At 38.2% G+C, this 26517-nt stretch overlaps 3 protein-coding genes across 5 annotated transcripts in view; 1 reads left to right on the top strand and 2 right to left on the bottom strand.

Moving 5' to 3' along the window:
- The first annotated feature begins 34 nt into the window (after nt 1-34).
- LOC134745604 (uncharacterized) lies at nt 35-12419 on the top strand. Of its 2 annotated transcripts, XM_063679692.1 has the most exons (12): nt 35-193; nt 266-941; nt 1099-1161; nt 2873-3020; nt 3204-3322; nt 3909-4145; nt 4936-5092; nt 8496-8635; nt 9151-9250; nt 9951-10088; nt 11081-11344; nt 11654-12419. In XM_063679692.1, coding segments are annotated over exons 1-12 (2205 nt in total). In that variant the 5' UTR covers nt 35-191; the 3' UTR covers nt 11815-12419. The 2 variants fall into 2 exon arrangements, with proteins under 2 accessions (XP_063535762.1, XP_063535763.1); XM_063679693.1 differs by lacking the exon at nt 1099-1161.
- A 1566-nt stretch (nt 12420-13985) lies between these two features.
- Nucleotides 13986-16474, bottom strand: LOC134745566 (ATP synthase subunit d, mitochondrial). The gene is made up of 3 exons (XM_063679641.1): nt 16261-16474; nt 15973-16191; nt 13986-14343 (listed from the first exon to the last, which is right to left on the bottom strand). The coding sequence occupies exons 1-3, from the start codon at nt 16377-16379 to the stop codon at nt 14157-14159; spliced, it is 525 nt and encodes a 174-aa protein (XP_063535711.1). The 5' UTR covers nt 16380-16474; the 3' UTR covers nt 13986-14156.
- A 3441-nt stretch (nt 16475-19915) lies between these two features.
- The window catches only part of LOC134745634 (protein trapped in endoderm-1), a 49551-nt gene continuing 42949 nt past the window's right edge, over nt 19916-26517 (bottom strand). Inside the window, exons 5-6 of one of the 2 annotated variants that reach the window (XM_063679746.1) lie at nt 21924-22141; nt 19916-20929 (exon numbers count right to left, since the gene is read on the bottom strand). In XM_063679746.1, the coding sequence (XP_063535816.1) occupies nt 20566-20929; nt 21924-22141 (582 nt within the window). In that variant the 3' untranslated portion in view covers nt 19916-20565. The remainder of the gene's footprint in view (nt 20930-21923; nt 22142-26517) is intronic. The other variant, XM_063679747.1, reaches the window with a different exon arrangement.

The raw sequence follows: 26517 nt of genomic DNA, 5'->3' as shown, positions 1-26517 counted from the left end.
ATTCATTGTATTCATTTCAATTTCAATATGGCGACCAACTTGAAACGACTTTGAAGCTCGTATTTCTTTATCGCCATTATTGCTTAATATTTAATTTAAATCAAGTAATAATCGAGTCTTAAGTAGTTGTAAAATAAGCTAATTTGTTTTAAGTGTGTTACTGAAGAAGATTTCACTTTATCTACTGTAAAATGTAAGTAGACGCTTACTCAAACTTTCATTTCGCGTTACGGTTTACCGTTTCTAATGAGCAATTTTGGTCTAGGTATGACGATAGGCGCGGGGGTGGTCGTGGCGGGGGCCGTGGTGGTCACCGCGGTGGAGGCCGAGGCGGGCCTAGAAGCGGCGATAGATCAGAAGACAGAGGCGGCAGTAGATTTGGCGGGCGAGATGGCGGCGGTAGAGGAGGAGGCCGTGGCGGTGGACGGGGCTTCGGTGGCGGTCGCGGCGGAGGAGGGCGTGATGATTACCGCAGCAACTTTAAAAATGATCAACCCGGAGGCAATCTCCGTAAAATCCGCTGGGACACGGTTGAGTTAATTCCGTTCCAGAAAAACTTCTACGTTCCCTGCGACAGCGTCGCTCGCCGCACGCCAGCTGAAGTCGAGGCGTACCGCAGCCAGCACCAAATAACTGTAAAAGGTCGCGATGTGCCGAACCCTAGCATGTTTTTCGAAGAAGGTGGCTTCCCTGACTATGCTATGAAAGAGATTCTGAAGCAAGGCTTCCCCAGTCCAACCCCAATCCAAGCCCAGGGCTGGCCGATTGCTTTATCAGGAAGAGATTTAGTTGGTATAGCTCAAACTGGCTCGGGAAAGACACTGGCTTACATCTTGCCTGCGATTGTGCACATTATCAATCAACCAAGGCTGCTGCGAGATGATGGCCCTATTGTCTTAGTATTGGCTCCGACTAGAGAGCTTGCTCAACAAATCCAACAGGTAAATTACATTTTTCCCCCATTTGTTTGTCTCATGAGCTAGGTTTGACTAAGCCTGCCTTTTCACTTGTATACCTGCCATTTAAAAAGAATGATTTGATTTGTTTAAATGAGTAAAGATTCTTGTAATAACTTGTTTTGTTTTTACGCAACTCCAGACTCTAGTTGCGATGAACGGGATACCAGCAGAAATGGATGATCCCACAACGGACACAAGAATTGTAAACTTTTAAATATTAATATGTAGCTTAGCAGGCAGGCTATGTTCGAAAACCTCGAAATTTTGGCGATTTAGTACAAAAACCATTTTTTGCTAAAGTATTTTTTTCCAAATTCGAAATTGTGTGAAGCTAGGTCAGGTTTCTGAACGTAACCTTTGTGTATTTAGTTTTTTCAGCATTTGATCACCATTTTATATATTTTTAGTGCATTAGGATGTTGATTAGTAACTTCACCATTTTAGTTAGCTTTATTTGTATGTACACCAATTAATTATAACTTATTCATCAATCATATTGGGAATATTTGGGGATCTGATGCCAGCAGCGTAAGTTAATGGCACACAAAAGGTTTTATGGGTGTTAATTACACATTTTGCAAAAATATTGAAATACATCAGTGTATCCCTTTGTTGAGATGTTTATTATCAGAGGGCCTAATTTCGAGTATCTCTCTTTTAGGTACTCCAATGAAGGCCTAATTAGAGTGACAGAGATAGTTGCCTGCAATTATAATAACATAACACTTGCTTAATATTTAAAGTTCTCTTAACAAATACAATTTTTTTTAAACTATTTACTCAGCTGGCATCATAGAAATCAGCACTGGATGAATAGTGAATAATTTCATTCAGTGTAATTTTTCTGTTTAAAAAAACATGGCCTTTTAAGAAAAAAATAAAAAGTTAATTTATCTTAACAATGTAAGTCTCTTTATCAGTATTAATTCCTGAACACAGAAATTGTTAATAGACCTCTTACATCTGCAACATTTTTAAAATTGGCAAGGGAAACTTACTTTAATAATACGAAATGGTTATTGGCCCAGTTTTTTTAACACTAATAAACATTCGAATCAAGAAAATCAGTTTTTAATAATTTTGCTTTGAATGTTTATGAAGAGCAAAGGACAATCACCTTCTCACCATATTTCTATGTTGTTGCTTCGGGACTTATACTCTTCTAAACTCCGTTTAAATATTTCAGATGCTAAAATGACAGTTTCATTTAACTACCATTTTTGACCATTAAATAGCAATTATGTACAGTCACGCTCTGTGATTATGCCATTTGGGTTCTAGCTAAATTGGACATTCCATAGCGTAACTAGGGAACAACCAATTTAGCTAGGACCCTAAATCACCTAAATGGCATAACAGTTGTGGAGCGTGATGAACTGATGATACTAAAATAAAATGATAAACCTGTTGTGTCCAATCGAAACTGTTTTTTTTTTCTCGAAACCAAAGGTTCGGTTTTGTTCTAGTTTCGGCCGAAACTAGTCGAAACCGAAACGGTTGCAGAAAATACATTCGAAAGGTCCGGCAATTTTTTGTCCGAAACCGAATCTTCGGTCAAAACAAAACATGGTTTTTATACCGAAACCGGAACTTCAGTCCGACACTATAGATCGGTCAGACAATGGGGTTGGCAACTGTCAAATGTTTGCATAGATGGCGCCATCATAGCTTGCCCCTTTTTCTATGAGATTTGGCTTAAAAGGCTGGATTCCAGGGCATAAAATTAAAAAACTAAAATTTGACACAATTCTAGGGATTGACAGGGCAAGCTATGCTGGCGTCATCTGCTAAATACTTCGACGGCCATTCCGGCCAACCCCATTGGGCCAATTTAACTGTCATTTTCTTATTTTAAAAAAAATCTCTAAAATGAGGATTAAACTCTTGTTCTAACAGCAGTATCTTGTCTCTAGGTTGCCAATGACTTTGGTCAAAGTGTGGCCGTGCGCAACACTTGCGTCTTTGGCGGGGCTCCGAAGGGGCCGCAGGGGCGCTGCCTGGAGCGAGGCGTGGAGATTATCATTGCTACACCCGGGCGGCTTATTGACTTTTTGGAGAAAGGTGATAAAACAACGCAACCTAATTGTGTTTGGGGTTTTTAAGAAATGTCTCGATGAGTATTAGTTTACCAGTGGAAAGAAGAGTACAGTCAGCGATAAAAGCTTGTACCAAAAATGAAATTTTTGCCAAAAACTTATTTAAACGTTAAAATGCTGGGGGTAACCTGTATATTGTGTCACACAGGTACTACAAACCTGAAGCGCTGCACATACTTGGTGCTGGACGAGGCTGATCGGATGCTGGACATGGGCTTTGAGCCCCAGATCAGAAAGATCATTGAACAGATCAGACCAGATAGACAGGTTAGTACATTTTATCCCGTAATTCTACCCCTTTTTAACTCCGACGAAAAAAACGGTGTGTGTCTGTCTGTAGCACTGTAGCTCTTGTAGATGTAGTGTAGGGACGCCCGGCCGGAAGCAGGCGGGCTGTCGATCACATGTCGTGTTCATTCAGCCCAGTTCCCTGTAGTTGGAGCTGCAGGTTACTGTCCCGGCGGCATTCCCACACCATTCTCCTCAAATCTTCTTGTTTTCCTGCAGAACAGAAGGACATCTTTAAGTTCGATATCCTTTAGTTCGTTTTCTTCTAGTATGTCTCTACCAAATGTATTATATCGCGGTGCTGCGTACATAGTGCATTCTGCTAATAAGTGCAAGCTAGTTTCCTCCCTACCACAGTGTGGACAGGAGGCGTAGGCGTGTAGCTCTTAAACTGGTCAATCAATTTGGATGCGGTTCTTTTTATTTTAAAGCAGCTTCTCCAGTGGCGGTGCTTTTTAAAATGTATCAAAATCGGTTTAACCATTTTATTACATTTGGGTTTATAATATTTATATTATTATAATTTTTCATTTTACGTTTATTTTATTTTATCCTCTTTCCCTAGGTTCTGATGTGGTCCGCAACCTGGCCCAAAGAAGTCCGGAACCTCGCCGAAGAATTCCTCCATGACTACATCCAGATCAACATTGGTTCCCTCCAACTGTCAGCCAATCACAACATCCTACAGATTGTGGATGTCTGCGAGGAATGGGAGAAGAATGATAAGCTGATTACTTTGCTTACTGAGATCTCATCGGAGGAGGAGACTAAGACTATTATTTTTGCTGAAACTAAGCGAAAGGTCAGTTTTGAATTTTTATTTATGTCATCTTGGCGGCATGCAAGCATACGACTCGTCTGACGGTAAGTTGTACTGTACCATAGTTTACTTGCGCCTGCAAGTCCATGTCCAAGATGAATGTTACCTATGTCCTATCCTAAATTTACTTTACTCTCTCTTCTTCCCTCTTCATTTCCTGTTACCCCCTGCTGGGGTGTAGGGCTCGAATCTTGTTCTTCCAGTGATTTCGGTCTTGGGCAGCTTGGGTAACCTCCTCCCACGCCATCCCCAATACACCCAGCTCTTGCTCTACAGAACGAAGCCAAGTAGATTTAGGGCGACCATGTTTCTCCTTGCCGGGCATCTTCCAGGTCAGGGCCACTTTGGATAGGTGGGTGTCAGGTTTCCTGAGGATATGCCCAATCCATGGTTCTCTTTACTTTACACAAAGAAAAATAATGCTCCACATTAAAAGCTGCTCAGTATAATCCCAAAACCTCCCTGGCAAAGGGAATGTACTTATTTTTTTAGCCACCGTGTATAGGTATTTGAGTTAGGGACCTTATATATGGAAATTTATTTTGTATCAAGCATAAACGTCTGCGCACGATGCTATAATGATTTGCTAGAGCCTCCCTAATGGCTAATACATGGTGGAAATATTCGCTACATTGGGTACGGTCTTGGTGGCTCAGAGGGCAGAGCATTACTAGTGATCCAGCGGTCGTGGGTTAAGTCCCACCCGAGACAGTGAAATTTTCCACTTTTAATTCATTTCTAAGCTTATATGTAACTATTATTTTGTGTGCAGGTGGACGAAATAACCAAGTCCATAAACCGCGCGGGGTGGCGCGCGCTCGCCATCCACGGCGACAAGAACCAACAGGACCGCGACTACGTGCTGCAGCAGTTCCGGAACCATCCGCGCGGCGTTCTGGTCGCCACTGACGTCGCTGCGAGAGGGCTTGGTAAGGTTTCACGTACAATGCGCGAGCGAGACGGCGCTATACACGTGTATGGCGGTGTCCCGCTCGCAGCCCGGCGCGTTCCGAATAATAACCACATAAACACACACGCACACGGCGACAAGAACCAATACGACCGCGACTACGTTCTCATCAGTTTCGACATCATCCCCGCGGTGTGCTTGTTGCTACTGATGTCGCTGCAAGGGGGCTTGTTAAGGCGCACACGGACATACATACACACCAGAGCGGCACCTAAAATATCAGAAAAATCTGTGTGTAAATGCAAGAAAAATCGGCGTGTCGCAACGCATGGAGTCACAATTTTGCTTTAGCGACACACCTGGGCCACTAAAAGCACGCTCTTTTCTTGGCCCAGGGTTAGTCGCTAAAGCAAAACTGTGACTCTATAACACGCCGATTTTTCCCTTGTTTACGCGCACGCACACATTCACAATTGGATGGATGAGCAGTACATGGCTTAAACCCGATAAGTGAACTTGTATCATGATGTCACACTTTCGTCTTAGCGACGTGGTGTCCTTGTATTCTTCGTCAATGCACCAGAAATTAAAGAATAGCAAAGTATGGATTGGAATATGGAACATGAATTTGTGTTAATTTGAACAGTGTAACCACATTACATATAATGAATTTATGGTTAAAATAATACCTATTAAAAACTAGTGATACAAATATTATTTAAAAAAAATTAACTTGAAAATTCATAAACATTTGAAACAGTTGTTTTCGCGCACTTGTTTGAAACGAATTCGTATTATCTGGTACTTCTTATATATTTAGTTTACTTTATTTTTGTGATCTCGCATTGAGGCAAAGTACTATAATATTATTTATGCTAACCTATTGGTACTTGCACATGATGCATATAGCTGGAGTAAGTAAAACCATCAACTGAACAACTTATATTAAACTAAAATGATGTGCACAGAAAAATATTATTTACTGTGTTCAAGCGTAAAATTGTCATCTTAGGTCTTCATAATGTGTTCTACGAATAAAATATAAATGGATGTCCGGATTATAGACATGGAAAATTTTTAAGACGCTTTAAGTCGATTTTGTAATAGGTCAGGGCTTTTTGTCATTATTACCGATGATTCTACAAAAACTGTCAAAATAGACAAAAAATTATAACCACTAAAAGTGAATTGGTCATTAAATATCAGTGACCACTGACTAAAGAATCTAAAATATTGACATTGCTCTGGTCTAAAATATTGCGTTCAATATATGGATGCACCAATTTTATGAATGTATTTGCCCAGAAGTTGATCATCTTATGTTTGTGCCACCTAACAATGTCATAGGGCAGCAAATTCGGGCGCCATCACTGTTGCAACGAAAAATATAGAAATTTGTTACTTTAAAAGTATGTCGTCATAGAAGCTTCCCTATTTAGGTGTGAAACTTATTATCTTAAAACTACAGGATTATATATGGCGTTGAGCAATTCGCGCTGACGATATAAAAATTAAATCACAACTTTACAGGAAACGTAAACCAAGCTTATCTCTGGGGAAAATGCAGACAAAATCCGCAGAAGGACAACAATTAACGATGCTTAACAATTCTGGCATATTATTTATCTCCGTTTTGTAGTGGTTAGGTTAGCATTAAAAATTACAAAGAGATTCAAGAATTTAGGTCGTGAACTGAGAGGTTTTCTATGAAGGCGACCTACTTTTGAGTTTACATTGAGGTCAAATGACAATGACCCACCAGGGCATAAGGAATAAATAATATGAAATTATGTGCTGGCGCCACAACTTTCGTCTAACGCTCCCTAAAGACTCATTATTTATCACGGTGGTGATTTTCCCGCCAATACAATATAACAAAGGCATCAAACAGAAGATTTTTATTGAAACAGAAGCGAGGTTATTTATAGTTGTTGCGTTAAACGATCTCGCTCTGTTGACCGGGGTGTGGTCTGAGAACCGAGTCAGGGCGTAGCGTGGGACCATTGCAAGCGAGACACTTGTGTCCAATATTCACAAAGATATAGAAGAAATTGAAGCTATCTAAGAAGATAATAGTTTAGAATATAAATTTGAGAACGAAGACGAATGCTTTGACGGTGCAGCAATTTATAAAGCGAAGGACAATGTTCTTGCGTTTGTAGTCAAAGTACGCCATTAATTGAAAAGTAGAATGGTTGTAGGGAATGTGAAAAACTAGGAAATAAATTGAAGTGAATATTGGAACATACATTGACAATGCAATGGTTTAAATAAATGGGGCTAATAACATTAATGATAGACAACTGAAAATGTAGGATAAAGATGTATTTCTAAAACTAAATTTATTGTGACTTCTTCATCGAAAGATGTAGTTGTAGGCATTTAGAGTTATCTGAACTATTCTGCTCACTTCTTCAATGCAAGTGATGGCATTTCCGTGTTAGGATTAATGATGAGATATTCTCAATAGATGTAGGAATATGGTTGTCTATCATTTGAATTTGCCCATATTAATGTGAAATTTCCATGACTGACTTTGCATTATTCTCGAATGTTGTTTTCATTTCAGAGGCGCATGCGTGTCGAGATAAAGGCTAAGGGTGTGTTGCTGACTTAACAATGATCATTACATTCAATGACAGATTCACTGTCAGCGCACACTGTTTAGAGCATGCTGCCTCTAAAAGGGGATGGTGATTAGGAAGAGTCAAATTGCATAGATCATCCATTCAATACTTGAAAAATCGATAAAAAAAGTAATTAAAATTCAAGAACAAATTACAAATGAAAGCTAAACATAATTGGTTATATTTATTTTATTTTTTGTAGTAAATTAAATGGGGCTGACTCAATCACCAGGGAATGATGTAAGAGCAATACATGCTTGGTTAAGTGTCATGAGAGATTTAGAGGTAAATAAGACCTGCCCTACGCCACCTGACGACGTTAAAGCAGGACATGATCATTAGTCAGCACACCGAGTCTTGGCCGACACTCCGGAACCACTGAAGGGCATAATACAGTTATTTCCAGCATCTACGCGCTGGCGATGAAAAGGTAAATATTTGTGACTTTCACGTTAAGGGGAATAACTTTGTTCAGGCTTAAGCGTTTGATATTGTTGATATGGTATTAACAGTCAACATATCAATCCATATTGCGATAATTTAATAATAGATAACCTAACTTAATTAATTTTAACCAATTTCGTCTTTTAAATGAGTCAAAAGCGCAACACAATCAAAATTACAATTTTTTTGTATTGGGAGTTCCGCAAGGGTCTAACCTAGGTCCTCTTATTAAATTGCCAAACAAAGTTGTTGCTCCAAGCATTTTCTTCTGCAATTATTTGTCGCTTTCGTTTTGTGCTCGAGCCAATATCGACTTTACTTGTATAGTAACAGAGGTTATTTCCGGTGCAGATGTGGAGGACGTGAAGTTTGTGATAAACTATGACTACCCGAATAACTCGGAGGACTATGTGCACCGCATCGGGCGCACGGGACGCTCGCAGAATACCGGCACGGCGTACACGCTATTCACTCCGAACAATTCGGCTAAGGTAGAAATTATACCTTACCTTAACCTTTTAAGTGACATTGTAAAGTCAGCATCAAATAGATAGTGATGGCCAAAGTGGCCAAATACTTATATCGGTACATATCCTAATTTCTATGGTAACAAAGGTGTGTTATGACACGATAATTATATTTAACCTCTTTGGCTGTCACCATCTAATGTATAGAGAGAAAATTGTCTACTTTGACTTGCACAAATTAATTTGTTGAATAGGATACTGCGTAACTTTTTCTGTGATTAGAATGTATTTCGAAATTTTTTTTTTTTAATTTATTTATTCACTTTAAATATTCATACAACTTTTGCCAGTATGCCACTATTGTAAACCTCTTTGGTTTATGTAATAGTTGGCGAGTTCGCGCGGTCCGATCCGCGTTTGCTTAATACTATTAGGTATATAATTATATTATACTATTATATATATATATATAAAACTAATAACTTAATGTGAATATTGGAAGAAAATAGTAAATTTGAGCAACTTTAAATTTTTCCTAGGCCAAAGATTTAATGTTGGTGCTGCAAGAAGCCAACCAGGTGGTGAACCCCAAGCTGCTGGAGCTGGCGCAGTGTGGAATGGGCTTCAAGGGGAAATACAGTAAGTGCCCTTAGTTCGCTTAATGTAGCGAAAGTATAAACGTATATGTTGTATATTTAAGTTCGATATTCGTGGTATATTATATACCACGTCCACTCGGAAAGGCTCTCTTTATTCTTTGAAATCAGTGGACAAAGTTGTATTTTACTCTATACCGTGCAAAGTTATTTGATACAAATTTAGTTCACTATTTGGTAGGGTAAATTTTTAGTGACTGTTTGGTAAGATGAATATATTTGAATAGTTAATATGGCCGGTCTAACAAGTTTGTCAGGAGCAAAAGTCGCGAAATCAAAATTTTGCTATGGTACAATTATCCTTCGCGCCTACATTTTTTAAATTTGCCGCTTTTTTCTACTGACGGAAATTGACAGACTATAGCAATAATTTCGATTAGATTTGTATCGTCGTCTCACAACTATTATTTTTCTTGGGTCGGTGTGGAGATTTTTTTATAATTATGTACATGTTAAACAAGTGTAAGAGTAAAAACACCAGAGCACCATTAAAACAAATATTTATAAGGGAATCACAAAATGTGAGAGTTTAAGTCCTGGATAGCACGTGGCGCCGTTCTCGTCCAAAACCGATCTACAAGATGGACGACACCGCTAGTGATGTGTCATTCCGGTTATGGTAGTGATGTAAAGCACTGATAAATGACGATGCCGCCTTTTACAAGTTATGTTTTTTCGTATAGATCGCGGGCGCTACCGCAACGACCGCGACGACGACAGGGGCGGGCGCGGCGGCGGGCGGGACGGAGGGCGCGGGGGAGGCGGGGGGCGCGGGGGCGGGGGCGGGCGCGGGGGGGCGCGCTTCGGAGACCGCTCTGGAGGTACTTTACAACATAATCCTCTTTGTCGTCTTATGACTAGGGTCAGCGCCAGAGAGCAGCAGGAGCGAATTGAAGAGGTGAGAGGGGCAGCTGAGAGAGGGACAGCGCGAACTTGTTTTTTAAATATTATATCTCTAAAATGTGTGACAAGGACGGCAGGATTCCATGCACTGCTGCTTTGTAAATTATATTTGTTGTCTTGGATTTGGATAGGAAGTATAATCATATACGATGGGTCAATGAAACGATCATGACGACGACAGCTAGGGGAGGTCGCGGCGGGAGAGACGGCGGACGCGGGGCTCGTGTTTCGGAGACCGCTCTGGAGGTATGTTATCTTTATTACAGAATTTTTGACCGTTGTTCTCTTATGACCGAGAGTCGTCCACGATGGATGGGTCATTGAAATGATCGTGATGATGATAAGGGGGCCGCGGAAGAGACGGCGCGCGAGGGCTCGCGCTTCGGAGACCGCTCTGGAGGTAGGTTAACTTTACAACAGACTTGTCTTCGTTGTCTTATGACAGAGGGTGACCAATCATGTACGATGGGTCATTGAAACGACCGTGGTGATAGGGGCGGGAGGAGGCCGCGGTACGGCGGGCGTAGGGACTTGCGCTTTGGAGACCGGTCTGGAGGTACGTTATCTTTATGACAACTCCTTTCAACATTCTGACCATGACCATGGCCAATCATTTAAAAAACAACATAGTTACATACAAACATTACAAGTTAAATAATAAAAGTTGTATTTATTTGGTGTATTCCCATTTGTCCCCGTCAGGCACAGATGGGAATAGGCGCTGCATATAAATCGTTGCCATTTGTCCCCGCTGCCATACATGTCAGCGGGGACAAATGGGAATACACGATTTCTTTGTATTTTATAACCAATTATGCTTACTATGTATGTTTTAAATCGTAAATTTTTTCTTATAAAACAGATATTTCAAGTGGCATCACGATGTGCCTAAATAAATATTTATTTTCAGGCTCACGATGGGACAATAGCTCCAGCAACGACAATGGAGGCGGCTACCAAAGCGGAGGAGGTTACGGCGGCCGAGGCGGTGGCGGAGGCGGATTTGGCAACCGTGACGGCGGAAGCGGTGGTTTCGGCAACCGGGATGGCGGTGGTGGTGGTTTTGGCAACCGTGATGGGGGTAGCTACGGTAACCGCGATGGCGGCGGTTTCGGCAACCGTGATAACGGATTCAGAGGACGCGGCGCGCCTAGAGGAGGTGGCAGAGGCAGAGGTGAGATATATTGTAATTGTTAATAAATTGGTAGTAAGTTTGTAGAGATTATTCAAGAAATTTACCTTTACCCAACATATGGGGTACCAATTTTCTTTTTTTTTATTTGCTCAAAAACCTACAGCATTTTGGGGTTAATATTTTGTGAAATAGCATCTTACATCTGAGCTAATAATAAATTGGCAAAACGGCAATCAATTTGACTTCCGGGGCCGATGCGCCATACAAACACGGCTATACCTTTTGACATGTAAAAGGAGCTGTGGCCTATTTGTTGAATAAATGTGTGAATATTTGATTTGCCCCCAGGTGGTTCTGGTGGAGGCTTCGGTGGTCCCTCGGGGGGGAACTTCAGCGTCCCTCCCCCCGGCCCCGCGCCCCCCGGCCCCGCCCCCGCCGCGCCCGCCTCCTACTACAACATGTACGCGCAGCCGCCCCCGCCCCCCGCCAACAAGTTCATGGCCAAGTAACACTGAACTAGTTAAGATCAATAGACCAATTTTTAAGGCGGATTGTGTTTGAACTTTCAATAAATTAAGACCGGTCAGATTTAACGAATTTAGATTTCCTTTTTCATGTGTTGATGCAAAATTGAGGATTTTACCTCAATAATTGGTAAACTAGACCGGACATCGAATTTTTGGAGCGGATATTAAATGATAGGAACTATTGATGCTTTTCACATACTTGTTGTCGCTCCCGATTTTTTTCTGCTACGGGCCTGGAAACTGAAACATCCCCGACAATCTTAAATTAAGAATTTATATCTCTATAAGTTACTGAATTAATTCAGAATGTTTATTTTTTTACAATTATCTTTAATCTCTGACCCTTTAAGTGGTAAGCAGTCGGGTCCCGACCGATTACGTCATTTAAGTTTGATTAATTGAAATAGAATCAAAATTCAAACAACTCATAAATAGCGTATGCCACTTGAAGAGACAATTATATAATATTTCTACCCTGTGACTCACGTAACTTCAAAGACTTGGAGGCGCATTCGAATTACAGAAATAAAAGCGACTGCAAAGTAAGTTGTTTTGAATTTTGAGTTAAAGTAGGTAAAAATATGAAATTGTGGTCTCCTGAAAAAAAAAAATTGTGCGATTTATCTTATTAGGATTTTTCCTAAACTATGTATTTCTAACGTATCAACACATTTATTTTTTTTAATACCACATAGTGATTTTTTCAAGCTCCTAATACTCCATGACACCACTTTTTTTTGCAAAATTAGCTAATGAAACATAATGTGAATATAGTGAACTATGTGAATCTGTACCTCTGCTTTTTCTTAAACTAGGTAATTATTTTCTCCACGCAAATAATAAAAATTTAAACTTAAGAACCACCATTATGATTTTTTTTAAGAACATCTATATCAAAATTGTGATTTAATTCTTTCATTGCAAGTCTAGGAATACTTGAATTAGTGATCTTGGTATATATATGCTTTGGATACTGGACAATGTTCATAAATTTTTTCGAAAAATATGTACGAAATAGAGGGTACATTGAAACTACTGTTGTGTGAAGTAGATTTTCACCTTTACTGTCTGAACATTCCTATACTGTGTCATAGGGCACTGGTTGCAGTATTTGAAATGTGCGAATCATCAAATAAATGTTATTATGTAAGGATTTTCTTGTCTTATTTCCATGTCTTGTCTTTTTCCCAGTAATAAAGAATTATTGATCGTAGAGGCATCAGAGCCAAGTGAATGCAGTGGAAATGAGAGCTTTGAGAAGTGTGTGTGGTGTGAGATTACAAGATAGAATTAGGAACAGTGTGATAAGGGAAAAGTGTGGACTGAGCGAAGATGTAGTGACAAAAATTGAGAAAGGTATGTTGAGATGGTTTGGACACGTGGAAAGAATGAGTGAAAGAAGGCTAACAAAGAGAGTGTATAAGGGAGAGGTAGAAACGGGAGTTGGATGGGGCAGACTTCGGCGGACTTTCTCTGATCAGATCGGGGAAATCCTGAAGAAAGGCCAGGTCAAGAGCACCCTAAACCGGCGAGCGTGTATGAGGAATGTTATGAAAGTGAAGGAAGCGAAAGAGGTATGTCAGGATCGTAGCATGTGGAAATCCGTGGTCTCTGCCTACCCCTCCGGGAAATAGGCGTGATTATATGTATGATCGTAAAGAAAAAGAGGTGAAAAGAAAAGTCTACGAGAAAATAGTGCTTCCTATTTAATAACTGAAATAGATGGCGCTGTCAAACATTAACTTTTGACAACCAGAGCGCCGTCTAAGAACATCCTAGCTGTCAAATTCGTCTTAAGGCGGGATTTCACCAGTGTGTGGCACTGCGGCACAAGTATTTTTGTACTGAATAGGCACATGCCTTTAGACTTTACACATCTAATATGAATCTTTGTTATTTAACCTTTTGGACGTCAATGACGGATATATCGGCACCGCAGGTCCAACGCCAAAGACGGATTAATCGGTCAAAGACCACAGAGCAACATAGACCTGCGTGCAATGTGCATAAAGTTCAATTTCAGTTTTCACACTTCGATGACGTGGCGTCCGAGTGACAACTTTTGTGTTTGACACGGCGTCGAAAAGGTTAATAACTGGATTATCTTTGGTAATAAGTATTAGACAAGGTAAAATAAAAATAAAACATAAAAAGAAAGTTGATCATAAACATTTATTCCTACATAAATTATACAGATGTTGACTAACTCATTATGGCATCATCAGCAAACCACCAAATTGATGCCAAAATGACGCCCAGAACAGAGTTCAATCATCCATACTGATTCTATGAACGAGAGAGCTCTGTTAATATTGAATATTGGTTTAGTGGTGTCCGCCAACGGGTTTGTTGGGGTCGACGTAGTCGAGCTGTTCCTCGGGGTTGTGGGGCCAGAAGGTGGGCTTGTTGATGGGGTCGATGGCGTCCTGGGGAAAGGCGTCCTTGTAGTCTTCCATGGTCATCTGGTCGTAGGGAAGGAGGGCCTTGGTTTCGTTAATTTCCTTCTGGTAGCTGGAGAAAAAAGATTTTAGTTTAGTCTAAAGCTGTCATGAATCTCAGTGAAAACAGTAGCATGGTCGCGTTTTTAGCGCTTGTCGTGTCATGCGTCATTTTCGCACTTACAATACTTACATACTTGTTAGAATGTGACAGGTGAGTATGAGTGTAGTACTAACTAAGCCAAGGGTACAATACCAGATGATCTATTTCTGTTGCTGCTATAACAACAAATACTAAGAAGTATGGAACCCTCGGTAGGCGAGTCTGACTCGCACTTGTCCGGTTTTTTGCTTGCCCCATTGTATGGTATTTGGCTCTACTTTGGCCCTTGTGTGGGCCATAGTTTGGAGGCCACTGATTTAATTCTTAAATATTGATCTCATATGTCACCCTACCAGAGACCTGTTGCCTTATAACAATTAATGAAATTTAATTAATTTAGAGTAGCATTTTTACTTGAGATTATTGTAAGGGCAATATAATTTGAAATATGGATTATATGGAATGGATTCAGGGTGTAACAAATGCAGTTTTTATCAAAACAAGTAAAACAATTTTGACCCCCTACCCCTTATAACACACTATGACAAACACAGTACATAGCATTTATTTCTCATGTAACTTGAGCATCTTAGAATGGTTTAGACATCAACAAACTTAGTTAGTTTAAGAATAAAAGAAAATGGCTTCTAAAATCATAATTATTCAAATCCATAGCCTGTCAGTATTACGAGCCTGTTTCTCAAAAGCTTGTAACTTGTAATGAGGGCTATCGTTTTTTTGCTCACCAGTTGGCGCCTCTGTTCTTCTTCTTTTAAAATTATGGCTTCAGCCCAGTGGGACTATTTCGCCAGTATCAAGGTATTAAGAGGTTTAAAAACGACAAAAATTGTACGGTTGTACAAGACAGTGTACGGTGATTTGTTAGCTCTTGTAAATCAATAGCTAGACTTTACAAGAAGCACGTGGACTACCGGCCGTTGACTCCAAGATGGTGGTTAAACGCGCTTAAAAATTAATTCTCCATTCACTGCATACTACCACATTAGTTTACTGTATAGTAAGCTATCGATATTACACTTTAAACAATATTAATGAGCAAAAAACAAAGTAATTAATCACGATGCTAACTATCAAGATGGCGCTCGAACCGGAATGAGGGTTATCGTTTTTTTGCTCACCAGTTGGCGCCTCTGTTGATGGTGGTCCAAAATACTAAAGAACAGCTGTCAGTCATTGGAGTGATTGAAGTGACATTTGACATTTCGAACTATGGAAAAGACCACCATCTACACTAACGGCGAATTCATACGCGTTAGCCCTCATTATATTCCATACTTGTAATACAAGTGGATGTCACCTTTTGACAGCTTTTGTTAGAAACGGACTTCCACTTGTATTACAAGTTACAAGCTTTTGAGAAACGGGCCCAGGGGCCCATTTCTCGAACGGTATTAGACTTATTAGTCTACTAATAATATTTTATTAGTCCACAAACTGTCAAATCGTATGGGTTACCATAGCAACACACCAATAATATTATACTAATACCGTTCCAGAAATGGGACCCAGGTCAACAAGTAAATTCATCAGTTCATGGGTACCGAATATTCTAATTAGGTACATCACATCTACACTTACTTCGCAATGTTAACGTTGGATGCCGCAACGAAGGCTTCCACAGCCTTCTTGACCTCAGCCCATTGCGCGTCCACCTTCGTGGTCAGCGTGTCCGCGGGGTACGGGATCTTCAGAGCATCATACTGCTTCTGAAAGTTGTCCACCATACCGGGGATAGGCACTGTCTGCTTGTACAGTGCCCAATTGATCTTTGGAGGCTCCGGGGGATTCGCTAACACCCTTAAAAAAAGCAAAATTTAACAAAACAATATCGACCAAGAAATTATGTAATACAGCTCCAAAACTAACCTTCGAAGGTAACCATCGGACTTGATTTTGAAGGCGGCGAGGTTAGTCTTCTGCTCCGCCGGGACCCTCTCAGCCAAAGCGGCCCAGGAAATGTTGCTCTGCGCGATTCTTTTCGCCATTTTTCGGCGAATTTATAAAACAATCAGCAGAAAATTACACCTAGAACGGATCAGACAGAAGTCAAAGACGTCAAGTTACCATAGACAAAATTTATTTTTGAGTGTTAAAGTGACTTCAAACGATACGACAAGGTAAGTGACCCGGCTCGTTTGGTTTAAAGTGTTTTTGCATGATGCTAGTAGTACATAGCATCGTGTGAAGGAATTGGATTTCTTATTGCGCGGGAAGAATTTAATATAGTTGGTCAAGCAAATCTTGTCAGTAGAAAAAGGCGGCAAATTTAAAAAATGTTGGCACGAAGGGTTATCGTCCCATAGAAAATTTGAATTTCGCGCCTTTTTTTAGTGACAAGATTTGTTTAACCAAGTATAAAGGCACAGATTAATAAATAGTTACTAATAAAGGCGAAAAGCATAGCTGGGAACGAAAGGTCCGATCGCTGTGTCTCGCTCAGACCTATGGTTGTCGCCTTAGCCGAAGCCAGTCGCAAGAAAATTAAGTAGACATAAAGTGCTCACTAGTCACTTCATAGTCTTCATACATCAGTTTTGTTACCAAAACGACTTATTTTCGTAATCGAAATCTAGCGTCAAGTAGTGGAATTATCAGTACTGCTACTCGACAATAGATGTCGCGGCGAACGGAAAGTAATGCTCAACGATTTTCAGCTAATATTATAATTGGATTAACCGGAACTCTATTTTAAACTCTTTTTGCTTATAATATAAGTTGTAAATTGTTGAGCAATAAACTTTTCGTCAGTTGCGACACAAGTGACATCTAGTGTCGAGTAGCAATACTGATAATTCCGCTACTTAACGCCAGATGTCGACTACGAAAATAATAGTCGTTTTGGTAACAAAACTGATCTATGGAGTGAGCACTCCATGCCTACTTGATTTTCAAGGTAATAGGGTAGATATTGGCTGATTTGCGGATTAACGAGTCTAGGTAACATTTTTCTTGCATTTCTCATAATCATTTATTTATTTATTTATTTTTTATTTATTCAACAAGTATCATAACGTCATTATGTCTGTATGTAGAAAATAATATGAAGTTATTGGAAATTAGGTATGTAGGTATTAATAAAACAAGATTATTTTACACATTAATTTATTTACCTTTGGTTTTCGCAGTACTGGATAAAAATAAAGTAGTACAAATAATTTACTATCACTTAAACTAATAGACATATCGCAATTTGTGTTAATCAAATATAATTCTTATTGCTATTTATAAGCTAATTGACTTTTACTTATCAGTCTTTGTAAACTAAACAGTTTTTCCACCATACCCTTTAATTCTATTTAATTCCAATTTTTCGTTGGTAATGAAATGAACACAGTAATTGTAAAATAAATATAAACATTAATTTAAATCATAATCTTCTTAAAAGACCATTAGCCGCCAGTTTTAATAATTTTTTAACAAGCAGAAACATCTGCGAACGATGCTATTCTATTAAGCTTAGAATAAATTTAAAGTGAAAAAATTACTGCCTTGTGGGTGAGACTGAACTCACGGCCTCTGGAGTATCGATACGGGATATCAAGTTCAAGTCTCACCCAAGGCAGTAATTTTTCCACTTTTAAATTTATTCTAAGCCAGTTTGAAATTAAAATTGAATAGTGTGGGTAATTCCCACATTATATCTTCGCGTCGAATGAGAGCCTCTCTAGGTTGACCCGCTGGAACCGCTGAACCGATTTAGTTGAAATTTGGTATAGAGATAGTTATAGCCCCGGGGAAGGACATAGGGTAGTTTTTATCCCAAAAATCATCCTTTAAGGGGGTGAAAAGGGCATGGACGTTTGTATGCGAAATCGATAAAAAGCAGCAATCTGCTCAATAAAAAAAAAATTCAATAATAAAAATAAGCTACCCAAATTACTAACTCTACGCAGACGAAGTCGCGGGCAAAAGCTAGTATAAAATAAGCTATCGGACTATATCATGTCTATCATTCGACGTGAGAGGTAATACAGGACTTTCAGATTGCCCATTTTATATTTTTATACAAAGTATTAGGCCCCTGTAATGAGTGAGTGTGTGGTGAGTGTATACATATGTAAATTACGTTACAAGGTTTACGAAACGGGTATTGCGTTTTTCATTTCATTTAATTGTTTTAAAACATATTTTTAAATGGATAAACATATCTTTCATAGTCTAGCTGCAAAAGGGCATTTCCATTTTACTTTATGAATGAATTCCATTCGTAAACTGTCCGTGCAAGTTCGCAATGTTCGCATCTCACTGTGCCTACTATGTGGCCTACTATAGACCTATAGTCCGACAAAAAAAATTGTAGAAAATTTTTGAGGGCGCCACTTCCTACGTAGTTGTCACTTTTTTCAACAATTTAGTATGGCATTTTTTTGTTCCATTTTATATAATTTCTACTATTTTATGTCGCACTATCTATGAAACAGTTCATAGTCTGGTAGGTATGAATAAGGTTTTAGTATAAAAAAACCGGCCAAGTGCGAGTCGGACTCGCCCACCGAGGGTTCCGTACATATTTGCGTATGCCATTATTAACGATGCTCCGATATAAATACAATGCCGCGCGACGCTGTGCGGCGTAAGCGCCATCGACAGTAAGGTCCCTTTTCGTAGAAAATGCCCCATTTAACTTCTTTTTTATACAAATGTATAGTTTTCCGATTTTTCCATGTAGGTAGTGTGTGTGTTTTTGATTTCCTCGAGTGTCGAAATATACGTTTTTTTTTACGATCTTAGAAGTGATTTTTTTCATAGCTTTTTTTTCGGCTATAGACCTGATTATGGTTTCAATTTCAACTCCACCTCCACACGTTCCTAAGATAAAGGTTTTTCACAGACAGACTGACGGACAGACATTCAGTTTTTTCCTTTTACGGCACGGAACCCTAAAAATGCAAAATTATCTAAATTCTAAAACAGGGAATGTTATAATTTGTGTTCTTAAATATTAATGGATACCTATTTGCTTAACTTTGTTAAAAGCACGGTAAATGTGAAAGAGGAACAGTCAAAAAATGTACCTATATAACCCTAGGCCACAAAACTATTTTTTTATTCGTAATACCAGTCTGGTAAAAACGTATTTTTTAATTGTGTCGCATTGCGTATGTTCTGTCCCTCGCGGGCGCACGCTCATTTATGTAATACTAGCTAGGTCTATGGGTTACTGCAATTCCAGGGCCCAGGGCAACTTATGCGTTGCCAAAGTGACGTTATACATAAGATTGTAAATAGTCTTTCTAAATATTAATTTCAACTGTTTTTACAGTGGCCTAGGGTTGAATCGATTGACTGCGTGTACAGAATCATTTATATTAAGTTTATTTTAAGTGTAAGTAAGTATTTACATTATTAACAACTATTTACAAGTTCACAATAAAAAATTAAAAAAGTTCTGTTTTTGTCGAATACATGCAGGATTTGATCATCCACATGTTTATTCGAATCAACGATAATCGGATGTAAATTAATTTAGGACTATAGACATTTAGGACGCTAGCTAGCGCGGGTGCACGGATGGCATTGTAGGTAAAATCCGTCGCACCAGTTATGGCTCCTCTACACGATGGCCCAGCGTAGGCCAGTCCAAGGGACGCATTTATGCGTTAGAGGGAGCAAGTGATATTGCCATCTCATTCCACCGCATAGCTGCGTTCCTGGGACTGGCCTACGCTGGGCCATCGTGTAGAGGAGTCATTAGCGTTGCTCATAGTATTTTTGGTTAACCCGCTCACCCGCCTCGTGCAGCCACGAGCGGACGCCCTTAGATCTGAATCCTGTTGGCTGCGGAGGCCCTCTATTAGAATTTCTTAAATGCATTACACGTAATTAACAGTCTAACTTCTGTTACAATTTCGTAGATAGTAAACCAATTTCTCAGTAAAAAACGACTGCAAATTTGAAAAAAGAACCCGCGAAGTTTTAATCTACCATAGTACAGTCTGGCAAAAAAATAATAATAATTAAAAAGCTGTAGTGTCGTCCCTTTCAAATCAATCTAAGAAAAACGGGACGACACTACAGTGTTGCCACTTTTAATTTCTACTCTTTTTTGCCAAACTGTATTTAAGAATTTCCCGCCTTTTTCTACTGACTAATTGGGTTTGCGTCACTATAAAAGACTTAACATAAAACATTGAGATTCTACCAAAAGCCACAAAAAACGATTTATATTATTCATAACCTCGTAGGGTTCCTCTTCTCCACATAATGCGGTGAATTAGACGAATGCCCGACCGTCCGGCTTCCTAAAGTCGTTCTTCGCATAACCGGATTGGTCTTGCAAAACTTTAAAAGGTTACCGTACGCCGCTCTATATTGTCTATTGGTCGCTGCGTATATTAAAGGGTTGATTACACTCGACGCCCAGGCGAGAATGGAGGCTATTATATGAAGCCATGGGTATTTTATTCTGTCGTCTGCTACGTTCATGATCATTAATGGGAGGAAGCAGGCGAGGAAACAGAGGAAAATTGTCAGCATGAGAGTTGTTAGGCGGGAGTCTTCTTCTTTTTCTTTAGCTGTTTGGCCGCTGAGTTTGCTGGAAAGACAAAACATTTTATTTGTTAATGAATATGGAAATTATAGTAGAAGTGAAGCAAGGAGTTTCAATAGTAGTTGTAGGTTGGTGGTAACTAAGTGGGAATAATCCAGTTAGTGCAACCGACTACTTAGATTAATCCGAAAAGAAATAAGTAGAGATGATACATACGACGTAATATACAATACTGTTAGCAAATTAAGTACTAGAGATGATTCATAAAAAGAATACCTAGATGATGTAAAGCGGATGCTGCTATAGTTACTTACATAATGGCTTAGGTAAGTTTAGTTACAATAATTACGAATATTTACGATGAAGACAGAATAGGATATAATTTAAGTATCTATAGTATATTTAGTCGGTAGAAAAAACAGATTAGATTTGATTTGAAAGTAGGTAGGTACTTATAATTGATCCAGCCAAAGCCAACCTTGTCAGTTGTTAGTTGACTATCTGGGAGCATTCCACACATCACTTATTTATTTATTTAAACTTTATTGCACAAATTATATACAACGATGTACAAATACTACTTATACAGTTCTTACTACTTACATACTTTACTTTTTTATACTTTGTACAGCGGTGGCAGCATGGTTCCATTTTTATCGCCTGTCACTATGCCTCACTTCACTTTCGCACTTACATACTTGTTAGAACTTGACAGGCTGACAGGCATGGTGACAGGGTGATAAAAATGCGACCGTGCTACCGCCGCTGTGATAAGACTGCTATAGGTAGGTAGGTAAGTAGTATCTATGTATATATATACTTACTTCAAATAATACTGGTAAGGTTGGCTAGCTAGAAATTATATGTACTTCCATATAAAAACGGACCTAAGGCAGTGTTGCTTTTTAATTTAAACATCGTAAACAGTTGACCGACTAATGTCATCCCCTAAGGTCCCTTTTTATACAAAACTACACAAACTTACACTAAACCCACACCCGTGTTATGTACTCACATAACTTACTCAAGATATACACACCCACATACACACCTTCGGCCCTCTAGCTTTCTCTTGCTCTCCCGCACTCGCCAGTATATGCAAGAGTAGGACACAATGATCACGAGGCACGGCAGCGCGAAACCAAAGACAAATAGGTACTTTTTAGGAGAGTGTCCGGCCTCGTCGGAGAGAATAGTGCAGGAGAAGGTTTTTTTGTCGAGCCCCAGAGTGCCCCAGATGCCCAGCAGTGGGGGAACCTGAAAAACAAAAAAAAGCTTAATAGTTTTTGAATTTAATCATAATCATTCGTGTGGGTCAAATCTTGATGCAATTTTTTTGTGTATTCCTGCGTATTTACCATTGCCTGATATTAAATTGGGGTTTAAATTAGTTAAACAGAAGATGACAATATATAGTAACTAAACTAAGTGATATACGTGATACGAGTAAAACAACGCAATCTCATTCAGTTTAAGTTTGTTTTGTCAAAACACTTATTTCTGTCTCATTTTTCCGCAGCCAGACGTTAAAAGGGTCAAAAAATTCCAAAAACAAGGGTCTTTTTTGATTTATGATGTCCACCAGAAAAGCGCATAACTATTAACTTATACTGGAAAAGTTTTGATCCTAAATCATAACCTAATTCTAGGAATAAATATTGCATTTACAAGCTTTTATTATACACGTTGGCAATTAATACAAACGTAAGTTACACAATTAAAAGTTATGTTTCCGCTCCAAGAACAGTAGGAAGTAGACCACACAGTGCGCGTTTATATCAAAATAGCAATATTTGCAGTAGGAAGCGATAAAACACCTAATTCTGTGTCAAAGACGGCTTATACGAATATAAAAAATCTATGAACCATAAATTTTGTAAACACGCGGATGTATATTATGATGGCCAACCATTCCGGAAATATACGAATGACATTCTTTCATATAAACCAAGGGCTTGACACTCTTTGATAGAGAAAGATAGTCTTATTGCGATTCCTATAAGAGGAAAGAAAAAATAGTGCCATGCTTTGTCCTTATCACCGACCGGGTGGCATCATAGGCTATGACGAAATACCGAAATTTATAAGAGTAGTGAGAAAGAGAAAAAATCCTATGCAGCCCAAATTTTATATGAATACCTATTCTTTCTCTTCGCTCGGTGGCGCGTCTATAACTACTTGTACATACATACTATGTCTATGATATGGACATGTGGACTGTAACTTAACTGTAACTGTACGGCTACCACCAGGTTAACGTTTGAAACTGACATTATACGCTAGCGTGTGCGTAAACTTATTTTCTATGCATATGAAATGAAATGAAATGAAATGAAAAATGCTTTATTGCCACAAAAAGTAGGTACAGAATATAAACTAACCTAATTTAAATAAACTATTCTAATAATATTAAATATACCTTATAAACCTTTAATATATATATTTTTCTAAATAATGTTTTGGCGCGATATCGCTTGTACTCGCATATTAATGCGTACTACTACGTACCTATAGAAAGAAAGTTACGCAGATGTTAGCGAATATGTCAGTTTGACACTGCTACAGGCAGTCAGTCGTGGTAAGGCTACTATAGTTGGTCAAGCAAATCTTGTCAGTAAATAAGAACAAAAAAAGTACACTCATCCCCTTCTTCTGGGCGCCAGTACCAGTGCAAGACAAAGACAGTATGACTCTCTCCGTCTACGCCCGAAATGAGACAGTCCCTTGACAAACTATACAATGTAACTTTCTGGACACTGAGACGCTACATTTTATTTGGGTAAATCAAATTTTAGAACACTGATTTCGTGTTTTAGACTCCCTAGCAATGAAAAATCGATTTTTCAAAAACCATGTTGATTTTTCACTGTTTTTGTGTACACGGGCATTATTAGACACATAAGTATTAATTTAACACATTAAAATTAACAACTTGATCAGATAAACGTTACATTTTGTACGGTAACGCAGCAGTAAAATACAAAAATGGATGGATTTTTGTATGGGAGAAAACTTTTATCTGTTCAAAATGTAACTTATCTGATGAAGTTGTTAATTATAATGTGTTAAAATTAATACGGGTCTCTATTGTTTCCCATATAGTTTTAAGTCATAATGTATGGTTTGTCCACATTTTCGTTGTCATAATTTGGTTTTTCTCAGAAACGCGTAACTTTTCAGGATTGCCATAAAACAAACCTAACCTATAGGATAACCTGAGGAAAATCCTTAAAAATTAAAGGTTTCAGAATTATGACTAATCTGATAATCATTACATTATGACTTTCAATAATTATGTCAAACAAAGGAACCCCAATTAATAAGCATCTAATAATGCCCGTGTAAACAAAAAAGTAAAAAAATCAACATTGGTTTGTGAAAAATCGATTTTTCTGTGCTAAGGAGTCTAGGGACACGAAATTAAGTGTTCTAAAAGTTGTTTCACCCAGTTATGACCAAAACACAGATGCACGGCTGTGGCTCGCCTTTATTACGTGCTTAAGTCATAAACTAAACTGAAAATCATAAAATTTTATTCCTCAACTGTATGAAACACTTAGAATAATTCAAGAATTGAGTAATACCAGTAACACGTAGAAATGGGAATGATAGTTAAAGTTAATGCAACTGATAGGCGCACCAATTTGTGAAACTATGTGTCATGTGTGGCGCGAGTCATAGGCGGGAGCGGATTGATTACTTTTTAAGGTTTCACACAATAAGATGTATTTATATTACTTCTAGCATTAGTTTAAAATTGAATATTTTGTAACTACCTGTGAATTCCTATAATTGTCTTTCTGTTTTAATGTTGTTGTTTATTGTAAGTTTATAGCTGTTGGTTCTCCTTAACATAAATAAATAAATGAATATGCTTATACAATATGGTAAAAGTATAAAGTAGTTTTCTTCCAGAATGTACATACACACGGAATTAACAATAAATAGATTGGCGAGTCAATTACCTTATTAAATTTGTTTTTTAATTGAATTACATAATATTGTCTTTGGTTACCGCGATAGTTACTCATGAAATAAAACGATGAAAACGGATGATATCGCGTATATTGAATTTATAATACATCCCGACGTTTCGAACCCTTTACAGCGTTCGTGGTCAACGGGTGACTACAAAATGCAAAAATACCCACATACTAAAAATAATGAATTACATAATTCATATATAATTTATTGACTCATGTATATACCTAAATAATTTTAACGTGATACGATGGCATGTAAATACAGCAAAGATTCAAAAATGCTGTGTTACCATTATTTTGTGTAATGTCTTATGAGTCATGAATCCTTTCATGGTTGAAAGCTTTTTACCATTTAACCATTTTGTATCCAACATCGTAACACTGAACGAGAGTTAATGATTGAGCCACATTAGCTAGCTCTCGGATGTACAATTTGAGGCAATTAAACCCAATATGAAAGTGCAACGAACTAGCTTCCTTCATAATCCGTGTCTATGGTTCGCCTGTGTAAATACATGTTTCCCTGAACTGTTATCGTATTGTTTGTTGTTGTGATAATAAATGTAGTGGAATAAATATGAAAGAAGCTTTTTATTCGTACAATGTTAATCAACTGTGACATACATAAAATGTATGTTCAGTCTTTTCAGTAAAGATACGTTTTAATTGTAATCCTAATCACACATGAGTAGTTCGTAATTACACCTACAATTTTCTAGACACATATGTTTTTTCTTGCAAAAGTGCAAAAAAAAACTATAAAAGTATAATTAAAAAAAAAAAACAGACGTACAACACACATACATACCTACTCTGTCTTATTTCAAATACCAGTTTACATACACCATACACACATATATATATATATATATATATATAATATATCTCTCTACCGTCTTGTAGGTACGGCTCATTATTATTTTTGTCATGCTACTGAAACAAATAAGGATCTCAAAGCATAAAAAATGCAATTAAAGATAACAGTTTATAATATTTCAAGTAGGTACTTTGTTTGAAAACTGACATCACTGGTAAAAGTGCCTATTAAAACCACCCTACCCTACTGATTAATCATCAACCTGACAAACCCTTTATGAGCAAGAATCCCAAAATATCTTGCGCACGGGCATAATTAAGGACCGCGCATTTGAAGTGCTTCTCCAAAAAGACTGTCTAGACGATGTGTCGATGATGGACGATTTATTAACTTGCTATGTATGTTAAAAATACAGTAATTTTGTATAGGGAATAAGTGAATTTTAACCTAACATTTATAAAGCATATATAATATATTTCACCATATATGTATTTAATATAATTTATTTATTTATTTAATACAATTATGGTTAAACGGCATTACAGCAAATACCAATGCGCCGAGAAATTTAACCTAACAGAATATTTCATTTCAAGAAAAATATAATACAAAAGTAGGTACAAGATACAAAATACCTAGGAATAAGAAACAGAAATAACACATCACATAACATAATGTCTATATATTTTACGAGTTTGGGTTCATCCATTAATTACGTCACACGAATTTAGTGGTTTTTTGACCCCTTCCTTGTCCAATGAAATCGGCGAATTAAGTATTATTAATATTTTATGAAAATATTTTTGACGAAAGAAATATTAGTAATTTTATAA

Source organism: Cydia strobilella, chromosome 11 (genome assembly GCF_947568885.1).
Source record: "Cydia strobilella chromosome 11, ilCydStro3.1, whole genome shotgun sequence".
Classification (NCBI taxonomy): Eukaryota; Metazoa; Arthropoda; class Insecta; order Lepidoptera; family Tortricidae; genus Cydia; species Cydia strobilella.
The sequence above is the reverse complement of the archived record's forward strand: the minus strand, read 5'-3'. Positions and strand labels throughout refer to the sequence as shown.

Excerpts from the sequence above, each read along its gene's own strand:
- LOC134745566 (XM_063679641.1), bottom strand. The coding sequence starts at position 16,379 with ATGGCGAAAAGAATCGCGCAGAGCAACATTTCCTGGGCCGCTTTGGCT. Across the intron at positions 16,192-16,260 it reads TCCGATGGTTACCTTCGAAG|GGTGTTAGCGAATCCCCCGG; the intron begins GTTAGTTTTGGA and ends GCTTTTTTTAAG. Across the intron at positions 14,344-15,972 it reads TCCAACGTTAACATTGCGAA|CTACCAGAAGGAAATTAACG; the intron begins GTAAGTGTAGAT and ends TTTTTTCTCCAG.
- LOC134745604 (XM_063679692.1), top strand. Across the intron at positions 3,323-3,908 it reads AGATCAGACCAGATAGACAG|GTTCTGATGTGGTCCGCAAC; the intron begins GTTAGTACATTT and ends CTCTTTCCCTAG. Across the intron at positions 5,093-8,495 it reads CGTCGCTGCGAGAGGGCTTG|ATGTGGAGGACGTGAAGTTT; the intron begins GTAAGGTTTCAC and ends TTTCCGGTGCAG.